Below are 18,888 nucleotides of genomic sequence, written 5' to 3' on the forward strand. Positions count from 1 at the left end.
GACCTCTAATCAGTGTTTCTCTGGATCACTCCAATATGATGGTTTCTGTTTTTCATCGATTGCTCGAGAGCCAGAGCTCGCCCATTAACGAATAGCGCACCGGCTCAAAGCCCCAGTCATGGCGCACACGGACATATTTTTAAGCCTGCTTTAACATCAATTATGGTAGAGTAATTTCCGCTCAAACTCCTCTCTATCTAGAGGCCGTTAGTTTTTGTTGTTGCAGCTCACTCTATATTTAGCGATATTAAACCATTTTTTAAGGGCAGGTAGACCAGACAATTACCAATAGTTGGACGCGTTCTTGTGCGCAGAGATGCGCTAGAAGCGCTACGAATTCGAAGAGACGGGAGCGAGGTTTAATGTATAAAAACGGAGCATTAGTGTAAGCTAACAACTGTTATTAACCAATCAGCGATTGAGTAAGAAATAAGCCAATAATTACGAATAAAATAACTTAAATTAAGATTATAAGATTAAAATTACGCGTACAGCCGCATCGGCAGCAAATACCACCGACATAGACATTCGCCCATTGAATGCAACATTCCTTGAAACGCGCGGGAGCTTATAGTCATTGCCACCACCGCTAAAGGGACCGAGTCACTGACACACTCTTAGTAACAATGTACCTTTAGGTCGATTAGCAGAGCTACGAAGGGCTTCAACCTTTTTATTGAAGGCGACATTGAACATTGGGCCAGAATCTAGAGAGGCATAAGAGGTCTACATTTAGGAAGGACCTATATCGACATTTAATATAGGGTGCAATCATGCGGTTAGATTTCGATTTTGTGGTAATTTTTAGCCAATTCCCAGCCGTTTTGGAGCTACAGTCGTTAAAAAATGCCTTCTCAGAGCACTGTCATTTTCGGGGGAAAGGCGCGCCAAATACACAGATATGGTTGGTCTAGAATTAAAATCATATGTCAAAAAGGAAGATGACACATCGCCCGGTCGCAGATTGCCCTTGTCGATTTAGCATTCAATTCTGCCAGCAGGATGGTGAAAACAATTATAAGGGTACATGGATTTTGTTTTGATTTTATCATCTACTGTTCTAATTCCTTCCGAAGAGCGACGACCTGGTCCTCGATCTTCTGCACGTGTCGAAATCGAGCGAGCCAGTCAGCTGGTGTAATTTTGGCTAGACCACACAGTACCTTCTGCACTGCGTCGGCTCCACTTTTCGGTGATCTGCCGCAATCCTATTCTTCAACAAGCCCCAAATAGTTCGATCGGCTGCAAAGTTGGATGAAAACCTAGCTCACATAAAACTCGTTGCATTGTACGATCAGCAAGATGGGTCCCTGTCACTTCTTGCAGATGGAGGGTAATGCGAGTAGCTGTAGCTGGTCTAACAGCTTTATTTTCTCGTTCGATGAATTGACGGATTGTAGGCTCGATAGGTCATAATCTCGCTTTCGACCTCTGTCGTTTTCACTGGGCTTTGTACAAATATTAGTTTAAAAAGGAAATGTTACAATATCAGTTAGAATTGATATACCTCAAAATCAGTGTCTGGGTTATTCTTTTTCTCATTCACCACGGCGTCAACGGTGTTGGGAGCACAACCAAGGCAATCATAGACTAGTTGGCGTGTCCTGATGCCTTTGAAGAGCCTTGTTTTTTCTGGCTTTTGAATACTCGTAGCTGTTCACAATCATCCACTTCTCTCCTGGGCAGAACTCGTGCTTGCCGGACATATTCGCTGACCTTAAAATGATGCTTCTGGCTAATTGATGAGTTCTACCACCCTCTCAAGACACTAAGTTATATATAGCACTTTTATTTATATCAAACAGACAATTATTAGACTTTTTACAGTCTGTATAGTATGGGTTACAATTTCTGGCCCAATGTTCAATGTCGCCTACAATAACTATAGGCCAAATTCCGATCTTACCATCGAAGTACTGCATTTCGTGGAAATCGTATCGGTGCCGCGCCACTGCAGCTAAAAAATGATTTTACCGATGTACCGTTTATTCTGACATGACCGATATGGAAGTTGCTCATTGCAGTCAGGTAATACTTCGTGGCACCCTTATAGAGGCTAAACCACTTTTCATTGACATGCACGGTGTCATACTGTACATGTGATGCATTCTTTACATCCTGTGTGACGGGGTCACACAGCACCTTGCGCTAGAGGAAGTTATCTTCCGAGAGTATACAAACTCTCAGTGAACGGCAGTTCACAGGTCCCCTCTTTAATTAAAGAGAGCGAAGTGACCTAGATAAGGTAGATTGTAAACTGAGTATATTTATAGGTAGGTTAAGTTTGGGTTTAATACAAACTATTAGTTACCTATAGAAATGCAATGCCATTTAACCAATGGTTGGCTTTGAACGACCTTGGTACCTTGTACCAAATATCCCGGAGTATGACGTGTCATACTCCTGAAGTGTGAAGTGTCACACTTCATGTAACCAGGGTACACTAAGGGCTACGTACCCCGTTACATCCTCCCCCACTTAGGTTCGGTTTACCGACCAATCAGAATGATGAGGTGTTCGTCACAAACTCTCATTCTTAAAGTCGAAAACCATCGACTTGACCGCGCGAGCGCGGCGGGACGCTCACTTCACATTTAGAGCCTCGAGCAGCAACCTGTGCGCTCTTCGTCTAGGTCTCCACTTCGACCGTTATCATGCCTCGTGGCACTGCAAAGAGCGATGCTAAGACACGCTCCAAGGCTGCTGCCGGTAAGGCGCAAGCCAAGAGCACTAAGCCTCACGGCAAAGGCTCTGCACTCAAGGAGGCTACTTAGGTGGCCTCTGAGGCGATCGGTTCCTCGGGTGACGCGGCTGTGAACAAGCGCGCAAGCAAGCAAGCGCCGCAGCCCGTCGCCCTCATCTTCGGACAATCGTCCGAGCCCTCGGTTCGTAGAACGTGAGTTCAACTCGGGCAGTGAGGACGATGTCGAGTCCGGGAGCACTCATGGTGCTCCTGCGGGCTCTGTGGGAGGGCACAGCTCAGTGCCCAGTTAGCACAAAGATGACAGCGTGCAATCGCTCGCTAGTGATTAAGGTGATCACAGTCCCTCGACCTCTGTGCGCTCTGAGAGTCCGGCCGTTAAGGCTAAGGGCGCTCCCGAAGCCCGGCGGTGATGAGGAAGAGAATCCTCGCAAACGTCTCTCGCTTGCCGAGGGTCTTGCGCGTGCTAAGGCCTCAAAGGTCGAAGGCGCCAAGCCCTCAAAGAAGCGTACAGCCTCTAAGTCTCCACTCCGCGAGGAAAGGGAGACTCTTCGCTCCTATCGGAGTATCTTCGACTCCTCGGATGAAGAGGAGGAGAAGGAGGAAGAAAAGGAAGAGGAGGGTGCTATCGTTGAGCCCCGGGAGGTCTCGAATGACCTCGACCAGCAGCAGGAGGAATTCCAAGCTACCCAGCGTGTGCGTGGGGGTTCGGTGGCGGCACCCGTCAGCCAGGGAGCTGCCATCAACTCAAGAGGGTATTGGCCTCCCGAGGAGAGCTCTGGGGCTGACCTCTTCTTAGAGGTCCTCGTCGCTCCTCGTGGCCTTGTGGGCGGCCACACTTCTAGGGGCATCTATGAACGAGCCCTTGTTCAGAAAGAACAGTTGTTCGTCGACAACTTGGAGGCTGCTCGGTGTGTGCTTCTCGCGCCACACCGCATTCCCCTTAAGGACTTCACGACTTGTCGTAAGAAGCCTGAGACCCGGGGTGGTCTCTATCCTCTTCGGGGATACCCCTGGGTTATGCCCGAGAACTGTCCCACGTGGAGTTCTTGTGAGGACATGTTCTGGGCGTGGGTGGAGACTATTAAGTACTCACCCACGGAGTTACGGGAACTCCATGAAGATCAGCAGCTGTCCCACATCCTGGACCAGCGTGATCTTCGTGTGAGGTTTGCCCACTTGATCAGCAAGCGTATGCTGCCAAGGGACATCCTGAAGCGCGCGGCTTCTAGCGCTCACGATGAGCGCGGGTACGGAATGTATTCATCGTCCGTACCCCGTTCGGGCAAGAAACCCCGGACTACTTATGAAGCTGCCGCCGCTTCTGTTCCCAGATTGCGACAGCCTTCGGGCAGTCAATCAGGAGCCGTTCAATCGGCTCCCACGAGTTCTCGGAGTGGGCATAACCCCTCCACTTCACGAGGAGCTGTCGCTTACCGCGACGACGTTGCTCCTGGAGGATCCACTCCATGTGGAAGTGGACTTCTCCATTCCGGTCAAGCAGGGGCGGAGGTGCCCTCGTACGAGTACGAGTACTCGGCGCCTCCCGAGAGCCACTCTCGTCCGAGTGCTCCGACTGCGGGTCCGACACAGGACCCTGAGGTTGACCGCCTCCGTCAACGTGTCCTCGTGCTTGAGATTGCACTTGGCCTTGGGACTGGCGGTAATGCTGCCGCCCAGGCCGGGAATCAGGGCGAGCTCGCTCGTCTTGCGGGCCGCCTGGACCTGGTGGAGCGAGAGATCGCGAGCCTGCATCTGCGGGTGGATCGCCGGGCCTCTTCGTCCGATCTGGACGAGGTCTTTCGCATGATCCGACGGATCGAGGCTTTGCTGCCACGTCCGGAGTCGCCTGCGGCACACTCCCAGACGTACGCGTATGGTGCGTACCCGGCGTACTCAGCGTACTCGGCGTATGGCGCCGGGGTCCGTTCGTATGGAGCCCCCCCCCCCCCGGCGTACGGTCTTGACCGCAGCCTTGCCGTCCCGACCGAGGCTTGGGTGCCTGCTCCGACGCCCTCGTCGGCGACTGTGACCGGCCCTCGCTTCGAGGAGCTGGGTCTAGGGGTGTCTGCGAGTCAGCAACCCCCCTGCGGGTCAAAGTACCGCTTAAGACGTCCGACATAGAACGTCGAGTGCGTCGTCATTGACTTTGGAAGGTCGATGGTGTACGACGCACCATGTCTGGCCAGGACTGCAAAAGGTCCGATGAAGCGGTGCTTCAGTTTGTTGCTGCCGACAGAGCTGACAGTGTCAAGAGGTAAGTTCCTCGTGTCTAAGTCCCCAACCTCAAATATACTTAAGTTTCCTCTTCCTTGTTTGTCTGAGTACTTCTTTTGTTTATCTTGGGCCGCTGCCATGACATCGCGGACCCTGCTGACAATGTTCAGCTTGGTATCCATAAAGGATTCCACCTGTTTCCGCAGCGAAACTGGTCTCACATCCGAGACCTGGGAGGAAAGGGCTTTCCGAGCCTCTTTCCCACTTAGAATAGAGGAGCCAGTGTCTCCTCAAAGAGTGAGAGGCACTCTGGAGTGGCGGAAGCCGTTCAAGTAGAACGGCATGAACCCCGTGGACGCGTGCACCGCGTTGTTGAGCGCAAACTCAACAACTGGAAGCTGCGTCGACCACGTACGTGGTGCTGCCGCGCACACACTGCGCAGAGTGTCCTCGAGCACTCGATTGACGCGCTCTGTTTGGCCGTCTGTCTGCGGATGATCCGCAGTGGACATCTGCAGACGAGTTCCCAGTAAAGGGAACAGCGTTTTCCAAAACGCAGCAGTGAACCGCGGGTCTCGGTCCGAGACAATCGTCTCTGGGAGACCGTGATAGCGGAACACGCCATCGACGAACAACCTTGCGGTTTGTTCGCCCGTCACAGTGACGGGAGCTGGAGCAAGATGAACCATCTTGCTCAGCCGACACACGAACACCAAAATTCCGGTGTTACCGTGTCCGTCGGCGGGAAGCCCAAAGATGAAGTCAAGGCTCATCGACTTCCAACAATCAGCCGGTACGGGCAGGCTCTGTAGTGGAGCCGAAGAGTGCCCTGCGGGTTTGACCCGCTGACATGTTTCACATGTCTTGACGTACCGGGCGACCCACTTGTACATGTGGGTCCACCAGAAAGACTGAGAGACCGACAGAAAGGTCTTCTCGCGGCCCAAGTGACCGCTGGAGGGCGCGTCATGCGTCTCCGCGAGGATGTCGAACTTAAGATCCTCGTCGTTGGGTACGACCACCCGTGGAGGATCAGTTGGCTTCACCCGGTAATAGAGGGGACCCTCCTTCAACTCATATCGGTGGAGCCGTGAGCGCTGTCGCGACGAGAGCCAGTCGGACTTCGCGCTCGTTCCGGCCATAAGGAACTTGACGATAGGCGCGACAGCCTCATCGTCCCGATACGCCATGCGTATCCGATCATATAGATCCGTTGTCACCGGCGTGATGTGGGCCAACTCATAGTCGGGACGCCGAGAGAGGGCGTCCGCAAGCACGTTGAGCTTGCCCGGCTTGTATTCGACGCGGAAGTTGTATTCCGCGAAGAAGGACAGCCACCTCGCCATCCTTTGGGAGAGGCGAGGCGAGTTAGTCGCCGTCCTCAAGGACGCGTGGTCTGTGTAGATCACAAAGGGCCTAGAGCCCAGAAGGTGAACACGGAACTTCACAAGGGCATATTTCATTGCCAGGAGCTCCTTGCCATGGACAGGGTAGTTCCGCTCGGCGGCTTTGAGCTGCCTGGACTGGAACGAGATGACTCGTTCGTGTCCAGCCGTGTCGGCCTGCAGCAATGCACATCCGATGGCGTAATCGGAGGCATTGCAGACGACGCTAAACGGCTTCGTCTCGCCCGGCAGGGCCAGGACAGGGGCCTCTTGGAGACTGGCCTTGATGCTGTCAAAAGCATCCTGGTGCTCTTGCTCCCAGCGCCAGTCGACGTCCTTCTGAAGGAGACTCGACAAGGGCTTAGCAAAGCCCGCGTACCCTGCGCTGTACTTGTGAAGATAGTTGGCCATGCCCAACCACTTTCAAAGATCCTTCTGGGATCGGGGCGTCGGCCATGCTGCTATGGCCTTGATCTTGTCTGGGTCAGCCCGAACGCCCACGTTGCTTACGAAGCAACCGAGAACTTTAATCTCCGGTGACGCGAAAACGCACTTGTCAATGTTGGCGTAGAGCTTGTTCGCTCGCATTACGTCCAACACTCGACGGAGGTGACCTAGATGCACCTCCATGGCCGTCTAGCCTCCCTCGGCACGGCTATGGACGAATATGTCGTCGAAGTACGTCTGTACGAAGGTACGCAAAGGGCGGAACAATTGCGTCACCAGGCGATTGAACGTCGCCGGGGCGTTAGACAAACCCTGCGGCATGACTAGCCACTCCCAAAGCATGCCGCTTGGCGTGCTTACCGCGGTGAGCGGGATGTCGCTCTCTCGCATCAGGATTTGGTAGTATCCGTCTACCAAATCCAGCGCACTGTACAGTACGGCCATGTTGCTAACAACACATCCTTTCGTGGGATTGGTGTTTGGGCCGGCACCGTTGCGTTGTTCAGCTTGTTATAAGCGTGAGCCAGACGCCACCTTCCGTTCGGCTTACGAACGCAGAAAGTCGGCGTCGAGTGCGGGGATTTCGACTCCCGCACCATGCCTGCCTTCGCTTTCGCGGCGAAGAAGGCATCAATGACCTCGCACTGTTCGCGCGGGAGAGGCCATTGCCTCGTGACACAATACTTTGTGCCGGGCACGAGATCAATCTCGTGCCGTACGCCTCGATCCGGTGGGAGTTGGGTCGGTGGGTGTTTGTTCACCACGTCCGCATACTCCGTCACCAAAGGATACACCGGATCCTTGGGGTTCTTGAGAATCTCAGAACCCAAGCGCGCCTGACGCTGCTTGTTCATGTCTTCCAGGACGTTCTTGTCCAAGACAGAGGAGAAGTTCAGCTCCTCCTGAGTGGTCTCAGGTCTCATGAGTACCATCTCAGCAATCGCTCCAGCCTTGAGGTTGGTCAGGAAAGACTCAGCCGTCATTTCCCCGAGGTGCAGTATCTCGGCAACCTCTGGCAACGGTTCCAAGTGGACGCCAGATGCCTTGACGGGAAAACCAGTCTCGCCATCGAAGATGTGATAACACTCTTCCACCGGCCTTGTCGGAAGAGCCCGGGCCCTGGACTCCAAGTCGCTTGAAGCGACGTCGATCGGAACGAAGTTCGGATCCGAATTGAGGCGGCGGCGGCGTCTTTGCCGACGGCGGCTGTGACGGGGAGCTTTGCTGCCCACGTCTAGGGATGTCGTTGCTACGACATCCGAGGCACTCGTGGCCTCGTGTGGTACTGTTTTACCCACACAGGAAGCGTGTTCAACGCCTTCCTCTTCAGTTAAGGTCTGGGCGACCGCGTGTGGCACTGTGTTACCCACACAGGAAGTGTGTTCAACGCCTTCCTCTTCAGTTAAGGTCTGGGCGACCGTGAGTGGAACTCTGTTACCCACTCTGAACACGCTGTTCTCAGTGTTCATGACAGCTGCAGCTGTCTGCGGAACTAAGTTACCCGCCTGTGGACCTAAGTTACCCACTTGGCCGGCGCCTCTTCTGGGCGCGGCCACCACCAAAGCATCCTCGGAGCTGTCATATACGTCGACGACTCCCAAGCATCTGCCGGATGCTTTGGTACCCTGGCAGCCCTCGCGGGCACCCCGGGTCCTGACAGAGGTGGGAACATGACTCACCAATGCTCTGTCGGACTGCGCAGGGCGGCTGGCACCGATTGCCTTGCCTCGCCAGTCGATCCAGGGCTCGTGCTTCTCAAGCCAGGGCATGCCCAGGATCATATCATATGGATCCATATCGAGAACAGTGAACTGTTCGAGGCTGTCAAAGTCTTCAAACTTGACGGCCAGATCCACTCGGACGTTGGGGACAGTGACGACCTTCCCGTCGGCCAGTCGCACTGACACCGTCCCGTTGCCCTTGCTTTCTCTCAAAGCATCGGACAACTTGTTGCTGTTACGAGCAACCGTCTGGCGGCGTGCGATATTCTTCGACGCCCCAGAGTCGATCAAGATTCCAAAGGGATGATCGTATCCCCGTACACATCCGTGTACTACGAGCAACCCGCCGCTGCTCTTCGCCGATTCGAGAGTGCGAAGACTCTCAGGGGCTAAGTCCCCGTGGTACGCGCCACCCGCGCACCCATCACAAAGATTTAGTTCGTCCCCAGTAGGGCGCCCCGCCCCTACTGGTTCCCGGCGTTCCCCTGTCCCCGGGATCCTGGCTTCTGCCAGCGACCCTTGAGGACGGGCTTGGGGAAGGACCGTCTGCGGAGTCTTTCCGCGGGACAGTCGCGCTTGAAGTGGCCCATCTTCCCGCAGCCGAAGCAGCGGATGTCACGCGATTCGGCGGACCCGAGTTCCATGGGAACTGGTCCGTTGGGGCTTGTTCGACCGGGAGCCGACAAGGAACTCCCAGGCCACGCTGAGACCGGCGTACGCGCCTGGCGATGGCTGTACTCTTCTTGAAGAGCCACTTGAATCGCCGCTTCAAGGGTGCTTGACTGCACCCGGAACAGCTGAGTGCGTGCGGGGCCCACTCGAATCCGTCCATGAACACAGTCATCTTGATGTGTTCGTTGAGTGGGTTTCCCACTAGGGACGCCGTGAGCTCCCGTATCGCTTGCACATACTCGTGCTGTTCGCGCCTTCCTTGCTTACACGCGAGGAAGCGCGAACGCTGGCGGTACTCGTAGTTCGCCGGGAGGAACGCGCTCGGAGCTGTTCGCACAGCTAAGCCCAGGATGTAAAACATCCAGGGGATGTTGCTTCCCGTGTGTACACCCAACTCTTAGCACGGCCGCTAAGGTTGGAGAGTGCAAAAGCAACACGCAGCTGCTCGGTCGAGATCAGAGCCGCGTCCATCGCGAGCTCTACTTCTCGGACCCAGAAGTGAAGGTTCTCGCCTTCCTTCCCTTCATACGGCTTAACCTTCGGCCGTATTGGCTTCGGGTGAGGCGGATTTTCTTCCGCCGCCGGAGCCTGCAGGTTCTCCCGCACATGCGCGATGAGGCCCTGCTCGTACGCGTCGAATGCATTGACGCGCTCGAGCTGCTCAGCCGGTGTTGATACCACCAGGCTCTGCAGGGCCTCCATCCCGAAGATGCCTGCCATCTTCCGAACCGACTCGAACTGAGAGTCATTCATATGGGAGAAGTCGTTCCTATCCATGGCAACGAACTTCGGAGAGGTTCAGGTAGTCTACCCGCGGTGGCGTGGATTGACTACTAGTGCTACCAAGTGTGACGGGGTCACACAGCACCTTGCGCTAGAGGAAGTTATCTTCCGAGAGTATACAAACTCTCAGTGAACGGCAGTTCACAGGTCCCCTCTTTAATTAAAGAGAGCGAAGTGACCTAAATAAGGTAGATTGTAAACTGTATATATTTATAGGTAGGTTAAGTTTGGGTTTAATACAAACTATTAGTTACCTATAGATATGCAATGTCATTTAACCAATGGTTGGCTTTGAACGACCTTGGTACCTTGTACCAAATATCCCGGAGTATGACACGTCATACTCCTGAAGTGTGAAGTGTCACACTTCATGTAACCAGGGTACACTTAGGGCTACGTACCCCGTTACATCCTGGCACCTTAACATCTTAAAACACAATAACATTAATAGCTGAGAAAAGAGAAATAAAAATTAAAAAAAAACAGTTACTTAACCTAGCGGCAAGTCAACGTGACTTAACACCCATTGAAGACGCTTGATCTTGTGGTTATCCGTAAGTGTAGGCTTTACACGAGAAGAAGCGCGGTGTAGTGTTCCGTCGGCTAGGTGGCGCAGGCGTGTACTTCTTGGTATTTCGGGAGCCAGCGCTGAGTTTGACGTTGTATTGTATTTTTTCGAAAAGTGACTGAGTGCGTATAAGCCTCCGCCAACCATAAAATTAGTCCATATAATTAAAATTAATTTAAGCCACTGGAATTGTAGTATTCGTTTAGGTGCGATTTTAAAAAAATCCAATCGTCATATTGGAGTGTGCCAGAGAAGTACTCGTAGCTGTTGTTGACTAGCCGAGTGCCGACGCTACGCGGCGGGTAAGAATGAATGTCGCTCCTTGTGTTTTGCCTCCGTTCCGCTCGCCACGGGCTCGCTTCACTACTCGCATGGTAGGTTGCCTAGGATCCCGAGTAGTTTGAATTGTATAGCCTGAAACTGCCCTCTAAAACAACTTAAGTCCTTGCGGTGCGACGAGCATTGGGGTTTACTTCAGAACAGAGAAATCGGACTAAACAGATGCCGTGCTGGCAAATGCCGTAGTGGCTGCTGCAATACCCACCAATGTATCCCTTCATTGACCGAAAAGAGCGTCGAGAACAGTCACGATCAAATTGTGTTGCACTTCGTCGGTATGCCGATCGAAATGATGGATTGCTAGTAAGCGCAGGCTCGTTACCTATTCGCTGGAAGATGATGACCACCAGGATCAAACCAATGCACAACATACACGCCACAGCTGAAACCATTGCGTTGGCGCCACCCCCGATACAGTCGGATTTTCGATGTATAATCAGGATTTACCAGGGGGAGGTACACGTTCTCGACCAACGTAGTCACTTCGGCTTCGTAGTCTTCTTTGTGAAATGGGCCCTATATCCACACTAACCGCCGCTTCATGTCAAACGCAGCGCCACACCACTGGGCGACGTCGACATTAATGTGGAGTGGGTACAGTATCACCGTGCTCTCGTCACGTTTGCTGAAAATAAAAGTCATATGTGTCAACGAGCCTGTTTCTTTGATCTTCATACTCAAACGTAGCAAACGTGGGGCTTGCAACGTATACCTTTGGTGGTGGGCTCCATGACGCCTCTGCAGCGATTCGAGCTGCTGCAGCAACTAAACATTCGTCGTTCAACCAACCTTGGTCACCGAATCGAGCGACTTCTGCACATTTGACACTTTGCCCGCCTGAATTGATAGAAATTCTCATGTCCGTAGCCGCGATTTCTTTCAGACGTTGAGCACGTTCTTCGTCTTCGTCTGGGTTATCCAGTTCAGCACTCATGATCCATGAAATCAAGGACCTTGCCCTGGCAACAAGTTTTGATAGTTCGTGCCAATCGCTCATAATCTGATTATCGGTGGCGCGAAATGTACCCACGTTCAAGATTGCTACAGCAATGTCTGCGTTGGTGACTGGCGTCTCGTCAGCTGCTGCTCGAATTATCTGGTTTCTGATTGATGTCAAGCATTTCCTCACCAGCGACTCTGTAGAATCAACGACATGAATAAAGTTAGATTCTCTCAATTTCGATACGAAGCAATACTTATCAGTTTTATAGGTGGTAAAGGTGGGTAGGCGCGCGTATGTTTGGCTCGAGTGGTTGGTATAGTTGGTATACCAAACCAACACCAAACATGTAGCACATATACCAACTCTCACCAACTACGCACCAACTCACGTAGAACATACCTGGTAGAATACCTCGGACATTGGACTCAAGAGTGTCTGATATTCCCGTATCTATAATTCGTCCCCCGGGCGTTTAAACACTGCATCGTGATGAAAGAGGCGCAATTCATTGCAATTGGTCTCCACATCCACAAGAGACAACTCAACGTTTTGCAAAACGGCAGCAAAACCTGCCAAAGTCACATTCCCATGCTTTGTAAGTCTCTCGGCGAGCTCTTTACTGGCTTCAAATTCGGCTCGTTTTCTAGCTTTTTTCTTCGCTGGCTGGAGACGTGGTCGTCCTGACGGGCGACTAGCTTTGTTCAGCTCAATTTTCGGCACAGTGTTGGTTGCCGGGACATCCATTGTTCGCAAAAAAGCTGTATATGCGTGTACAGTCTGGTGCAAAGTTTTAGCCGCATCTACGTTTGCTCGTTTATTAAACAGCCCGAGCGGTCGATTTGGCTGCCGTAGCTCGATTTATAAGCCAGTTCAACTAGATCGACTTGTACTTTTTTAAAGACCTCGATTTAATAACAACCTTTTTTATTAAAAATCGCATTAAAATGCAGCTGATCGTTAGGCGGGGATCACCGTAATCCTGCGTTTCGGAAGAGACCCGTACTCATGTTTTCCTGTTGATTTGACCACCGTTCGCGATCAGCGATCGCGGAGCTTCAAATAACTGTACTGGTGGCCCAGAAGCTACCTGCAGGGTGAGCGCGTATCTGATCTTCGGCACTTTCGATTCGACAAAGAAAGAGTTAAAACCAGCCATGGGCTGCTCAAGTATTGTAATGCTGATAGCTGTTGCATTTCTAGCAGGAGTCTTATCACACGCCTTCCCAAATCAAAGCCACAACTCGAAGATAACTGCTCCATATGCGAATGTTGTTTCCAGTTCTCTCTCCCAGGGAACTGCTCCAAAAAGTCTCTTAAGATCCAGCGACTCGCGAGTCTTGACCGGAGATAACAACGACGAGAGAGCTACCGTATCCGGGCTATCGAAGATCGACAACCTGATGCAAAGAATTCGGAATTCCAGATCGGAGAAAGCGGCAGTTAAAGTGCGGCTCCAGTCCCAAGTCCATCCTACACAACTCTTTCGAAACTTACATCTTGGAGAGGGTGTAGCAAAGTTAGATGGCAATCAAAACCTCGCGCAATGGTTCAGACTCGTTGCAGCCTACAGAAAAAAGAATGGGAAAGAAGCGTTTTCGGACTTGGCTATCTATTACTTGTTGCTGAAAACAAATAGTGAGGAGGAGGTGACAACCCTCATTCAATCTCTCAAGAACACCCCCGGCTTGAAGAAAATCGGTGCGAGTATCAGGGAACGAAAAAATAATATGCGTAAAAATTAATCCTAATTTTTTTAATTTAATTATTAATTTATGGCTGTCCACAACGGGAACAACCCCAATTTTGAGTAAGGTCTAGTCAAGTTACAGCGTGGGGGTGCGCTGAACGTCGCGGAAAATTAGCCTGCGCTGAATTTAGGTCGCCTGATCTCGAACGGTCGTCTTCAAGAGCCGCCGAGAGCATTCTATTGTGAGAGCGGCGTTCAAGAAACGCAATTGTGCTACGTCGACGTCGCGTACATCCCGCCAACGTCTAACGAGTGTGAGCGCTTCTTCTCTCTCGCTAAGCTGGTGCTGTCTGATTTACGGAAGCGAATGTCTCCAGCCGGGCTCGAGATGATAATGTTTCTGAACTACAATCGTGACTTGCGAAGTTTTGCAAATAATTAAATTATTATTATTCTTAGTCTACATCGATGTATTAATTTAAGTATTGCATTTTCGGGTTCCCTGGCGAGTATGCAACAGTCTCTATCGGGGGCATGGACCTTCAAAGCCTTACAAGAAAAAACCGACTTAACTGCCGTTTACAGAACGTTACGTCTTCAAGAGGCTGGTCCAAAACTGGATGAGACACCTATCTTCCGTCAGTGGCTGAATTATGTGGAGTCGTACCGGGCTGATAACATAGGTCTCGAGTTTACGGATCTGGACATGTTTGTCTTACTTCGAAAGACAATGCCGGAAGAAAATCTGGTGGCGATGCTTCACTCGCTTCGAAGCACTCCCGGCATGAGGGATCATGCCGATACCATGCAGCTAATGTTGTTCTCACTGTCGAAAATTAGCCATGATACCATGAATACGGTGTGGCTCGCGTCCAAAGAATCTCCCAAGGAAGTTTTCAAGATCATAAGTCTCATAAGGCAAAGACCCCAATGAGCGCCTCCGACGACGCCTCAGAGCTAATTCAGTGGCTCCGATACGTTAAAGCTTACAGGGATGGCTACCAAGAGAAGATTTTCTCTGATGCGCAAATAGCGCGCTTTTTGACGGAGGCCAAGCCGCAGCTGGCGGAATGGCAATTTGCAATCCTCTTCCAATCGCTTAAAGTTGTCCCCGACTTGAAGACACTCGCTGAAAACATGCAGCTTTACCTTTTTTGGGAATGGGTGGGCTTGAAGCTTAACCCACAGATTGCTGGGGATATACTGGGGCATCCCTATCCAGTTAGTGCTGTGCATGTTCCAAAGAAAAACTACATGCATAAGACTTGGGAGGCGTACACGCTTTACTACGCTGAGCGCATGGGCGGTAAAATCGGGCTGGAGAAAGTGAAGGCACTCCTGGACAACGACAACCCTGTCGGTTCTTGAATATCTATACTTTTACTACGTAGTACTTTGAGGGTTAAAAAGTAATACTTCGTAAAAATTGTTTTTTAAAATTACTTTTTAAAGTACGTAGTGGAGTATCTTTATTATACCGTCCTACCGCTTTTGGTAGTTGATGGAGCGGAGAGCTGTGAGGGCGAGAAGACGGAGTCCTACGGCCCATCCTACCACGATAGCGAAGTTGGACCAAATATCACTATGCTTCACCTCGAATACTACCTCCAAGTACTTTTTCACAGTTGTTCCTTCAGCTACGCTTGGTGGTGCGTTCGAGACCTCCTGACAATCTAATTTCGCGCAGTCACTGAAGACTATAGCCGACAGACTGGAGAAGGTGCGTTTGTGCGGAACGAAATGATGTAGCCATTGGTAACCGTGAGGAATGGAGCTGGCCGGCGGATTAAAACCCGTAAATAAAGTGCAGATGGAGCCAATTAAGACCGTGAAGACCGATGCCACCTCGATACTAGGCAGCGAATAGGCCAACAACTGTCCAAAATATGCTTGTACCAGCACCAACATGGATAGGTTGAGCCAGTACGAAAAGAACTCCACTATACCCGTAAACTTTACCAGCGGGAAGTAAATTACCAAGAAGATAAAACTCGCTCCGAAACAATACGGGATCTCCACAATCGTCGATCCCGTAAAGTACCAGAACGCGTTGTAGGTCTCACATGATCGTTCACGGTAATACGAAGCTCGCTCTCGGTAGGTGATGGGTAAAACAGCGTTAAACGTGATGTACGTGATGAAGGACGTCGTCATGTAAGCTGTCCCCAAGCCAGAGTTGATGCCCTGGTACGAGGAATAATGGGCGTCAATGAACGTGATTCCAAAGGCCACTCCGATGATGACCGAGACGATGAACCGGGTCAAGTTGTACGATGGAGTTCGCCAGTACAAATCGAAGAAGCGCTTGAGGAGGAATCTCGCTTGAGTCACGTTACTGGCCGCACGTTTCCTCGTGAATAGAAGAGGCTGAAGTGAGTTTTTTGTGGCGCTAAAGAAGCCCTGCAGACGATGGAAGTGGTCACTTGACTTGAAGCAGGACACAAAGTCGAACTTGTCGTCACTCCTACCCACCCCGGCACCAATCACCTCTAGCATCCACGTGGCAGGGTTTTGCCAGCTTCATCACTCCATCGATCGACTCGAAATAATTGATCTAAGTCGACGCATTCTCGCCCAAATCTCCGAAAAACGCCGTCTCTCCACCGCGTTTCAGCAACAGCAGACTGTCGAACACACAAAAGACCTCAGCCGACGGCTGGTGGATGGTGCAAATAACGGTACGTCCAGTGTCTGCTACTTTGCGTACGCCGTCCATGATGAGCTTGGCGGACCGAGCGTCTAATCCGCTGGTAGGTTCATCGAGAAACAAGACGCTGGGCTGTGCTGCTAGCTTCACGCCGATAGTAAGTCGCTTCATCTGCTCCGCTGAGCTGTTGCGAATGATCTGGTCGGCGATGGAGTGCAAGTCTAACAGATCGAGACATTCATCGACCGTGCTGTACTTGTCAGCGTCGGGTATCTCGGCATCTTGGCGGAGAAATGCGCTGAAAGTTAAAGCCTCCCGGAAGGTCGAAGCGTCTGAGTGAATGTCCACCTGCTCACAGTATCCCGTAGCTCGACGGATAGCAAGATCTGTAGCTGGGTATCCGTTAAGCAGAATCTCGCCACGAATCATTCCACCGGTCTTCCTTCCAGCGATCACGTCCATAAGCGTAGTCTTACCGGCGCCAGACGACCCCATAAGCGCCGTAATGGTACCAGGTAGAGCAAACCCGCTGACACCTTTCAGCAGATTGATACTGGTCTTGGGATTCTCCGACTCGGGTACGGAATACCACAAGTCCTTGAAGGCCAGCGTCACTGGAATTAACTGTTTTCTTGGCCCATCATCGACTTTAACGCTTACGTTGATGCTTCTCGGGGTTTCTACCAGAGCGTAGTCTTGATTTATCTGCACGAAACTTGCTTCGTTCTCGACTTTTAGCGTCACGTTGGGAGCGTTCTCGTAGCACCAGTATTCCAGAACGATCCACGCCATAATCATGAAGACGACGTAGATGGCGATGAGCGCGAAGACGCCCACCCATAGCCAGTATCTCTCGGTCTGAACGTCGAATGAACTCAACGAATACGCGCCCAAGATCATGTCGTACTTCTCGCAGTAATCCACGTCTCGATACACACACACATTAAAAGAAGAATCCGTGTACTGGTTCACTGCCACCGCTCGAATTCCCCACGTCAATGGACTGATCCAGTAGATCCAGAGCAGATACGACGGGATCTCTCCTTTGGTAATCGCAAAACCCGAGTAGATTGTGAAGAGCAAGTCGGACAGCAACGTGATCGCGTTGGCCACGTTCAGATCCGGACACACAACTGCTAGGAAGAAGAACCACGCCCCAAACACCATACTAGAGAGGAACAGAATGAGCTCGAAGACTACAAAGCCTTCGATTGTCGACACGAAGCCGCACATCCAGTACATGATGGAGCCGAAAATCAGCGTCTCGAGGACAGCCAAAGGGATCTGACTGGTCGAAGTCGCCACTACAAACGACGCTGTACGGAAGAAATTGGCTCGACGTTGCTTCTTGAACACATCTCGAATCGCGACAAATGCAGGAACTTGGGCAGACTGTCCGATCATAATAAAACCGACGACCACGTAGGGGATCCCCATGACAAACTGCGCGTCCACTTCGTCGAGCTGAAAAAACGAGCTTGCATTGAGCAGACCCAGCAGAAGAGACATGAAGACTCGACTGATGATCAATGTTCGATCACGGGAAAACACTTTCAGTTGGCGCTGGATAAGCGTTGAGGTATTGCTCCAGAAGCTTCGGTTGAATGCAGGAATCGTGCCAATGTACTGCTTTGTATTCTCCACTAGTGCAGGATTCAACGGGACATGCAACGTATCCAGCATTTGCGCGTGAACACGAGAGCGCTCAAAGTGACGAGCAAACTCGCTCGGCTTCCTTGGAGCTGCTTCCACTTCGTATTGATGCTGTTTGTCTGTCCCCAAATCCAACAGGAAATCGGCCACATCTCGGCTATCTGGACACTTGAAGCCGAAAGCTTCAAAGTAAGTCAACACTTCAGACCGGGGGCCATGGTATAGTACGTAGCCATCATTCAGCAGCATCACGTCGTCGAACAACTCGAGCACCTCGGGGGACGGTTGTAGCAAGGAAATCACCACCGTCTTGCCAAAGGTGTTAGCCAGCTCGTGCTGTGTCGAAATAATGTCAAAAGTTGCAGCGCTGTCCAAACCCGTGCTGATCTCGTCCAGCATAACGACGGGTTCGTTACCAAATGCCATCTCTCCCATTGTTACACGCTTACGCTCACCACCCGATACACCACGTAGCATAGCATCACCCAATACTGTGCTCTGGCAACTACCAAGACCAAGTTGACGAATGGCTTGGGCTGTATCAATAGTACCATGTTGCTGTTCCCGCTTGGACAGTTCTCCACCATGGCAGTCGTGCGCAAACTCGAGTGTTTCCTGTACCGTCAATGTTGGGTAGTGTTTGTCCTGCTGATCCACGTACGACACAAGTTGTGGCAGCGTTGCGCGGATTTCATCTTGAGGAACACCGTTGAAAGTCATTCCCCCTTCCACCGTAATATTACTCTTCACCGGGAAGCACCCACTCAAAATCTTCATGAACGTCGACTTGCCGGACCCTGGCTGACCAAGGACAAGAGTCATGGTTCCAGGTTTCAGTATTCCACTCAGATTTCGCAGTATTTGCTTCGTGACAACGCGTTTCGAAGCGGTCATTCGCCTTAATTCTGTTTTGACGACATTTGAGAGCGTTGGAAGCTCTACCTGGAGTTGAGTCTCATCCCTCACGACAATATCGGCCGAGACAGATAAACTCTCGAATCGAACTTCCATCCGAGGCTCCATCGCAGCTGTTGGGGTTCGAAAATCGAGTGTCAGCCTTCGAGTTTGAACGAACAGCTCGAATTCTCGGTGATTGTTGTGAAGAGCTGCAAATTTGATAATGAT

General features: G+C 51.5%; 3 protein-coding genes across 3 annotated transcripts; 1 reads left to right on the plus strand and 2 right to left on the minus strand.

The window, feature by feature from the left end:
• Positions 1-12,930: 12,930 nt before the first annotated feature.
• On the plus strand, positions 12,931-13,518 carry PITG_01875 (secreted RxLR effector peptide protein, putative; the record flags this gene model as incomplete). The annotated part of the gene is made up of 1 exon (XM_002908427.1): positions 12,931-13,518. The coding sequence occupies one exon, from the start codon at positions 12,931-12,933 to the stop codon at positions 13,516-13,518; it is 588 nt and encodes a 195-aa protein (XP_002908473.1).
• Positions 13,519-14,945: 1,427 nt separating this feature from the next.
• PITG_01876 (ATP-binding Cassette (ABC) Superfamily) lies at positions 14,946-17,619 on the minus strand (the record flags this gene model as incomplete). Its single annotated transcript, XM_002908428.1, has 6 exons — positions 14,946-15,094; positions 15,155-15,813; positions 15,904-15,981; positions 16,028-16,059; positions 16,108-16,734; positions 16,822-17,619. 6 exons carry the CDS (start codon positions 17,617-17,619, stop codon positions 14,946-14,948), a joined length of 2,343 nt encoding a protein of 780 aa, XP_002908474.1.
• Positions 17,620-17,647: 28 nt separating this feature from the next.
• Positions 17,648-18,774, minus strand: PITG_01877 (ATP-binding Cassette (ABC) Superfamily; the record flags this gene model as incomplete). Its single annotated transcript, XM_002908429.1, has 3 exons — positions 17,648-17,695; positions 17,776-18,293; positions 18,348-18,774. 3 exons carry the CDS (start codon positions 18,772-18,774, stop codon positions 17,648-17,650), a joined length of 993 nt encoding a protein of 330 aa, XP_002908475.1.
• Positions 18,775-18,888: the final 114 nt, after the last annotated feature.

The sequence above is a fragment of the Phytophthora infestans genome, genomic scaffold (assembly GCF_000142945.1).
Source record: "Phytophthora infestans T30-4 supercont1.2 genomic scaffold, whole genome shotgun sequence".
NCBI lineage: Eukaryota > Oomycota > Peronosporomycetes > Peronosporales > Peronosporaceae > Phytophthora > Phytophthora infestans.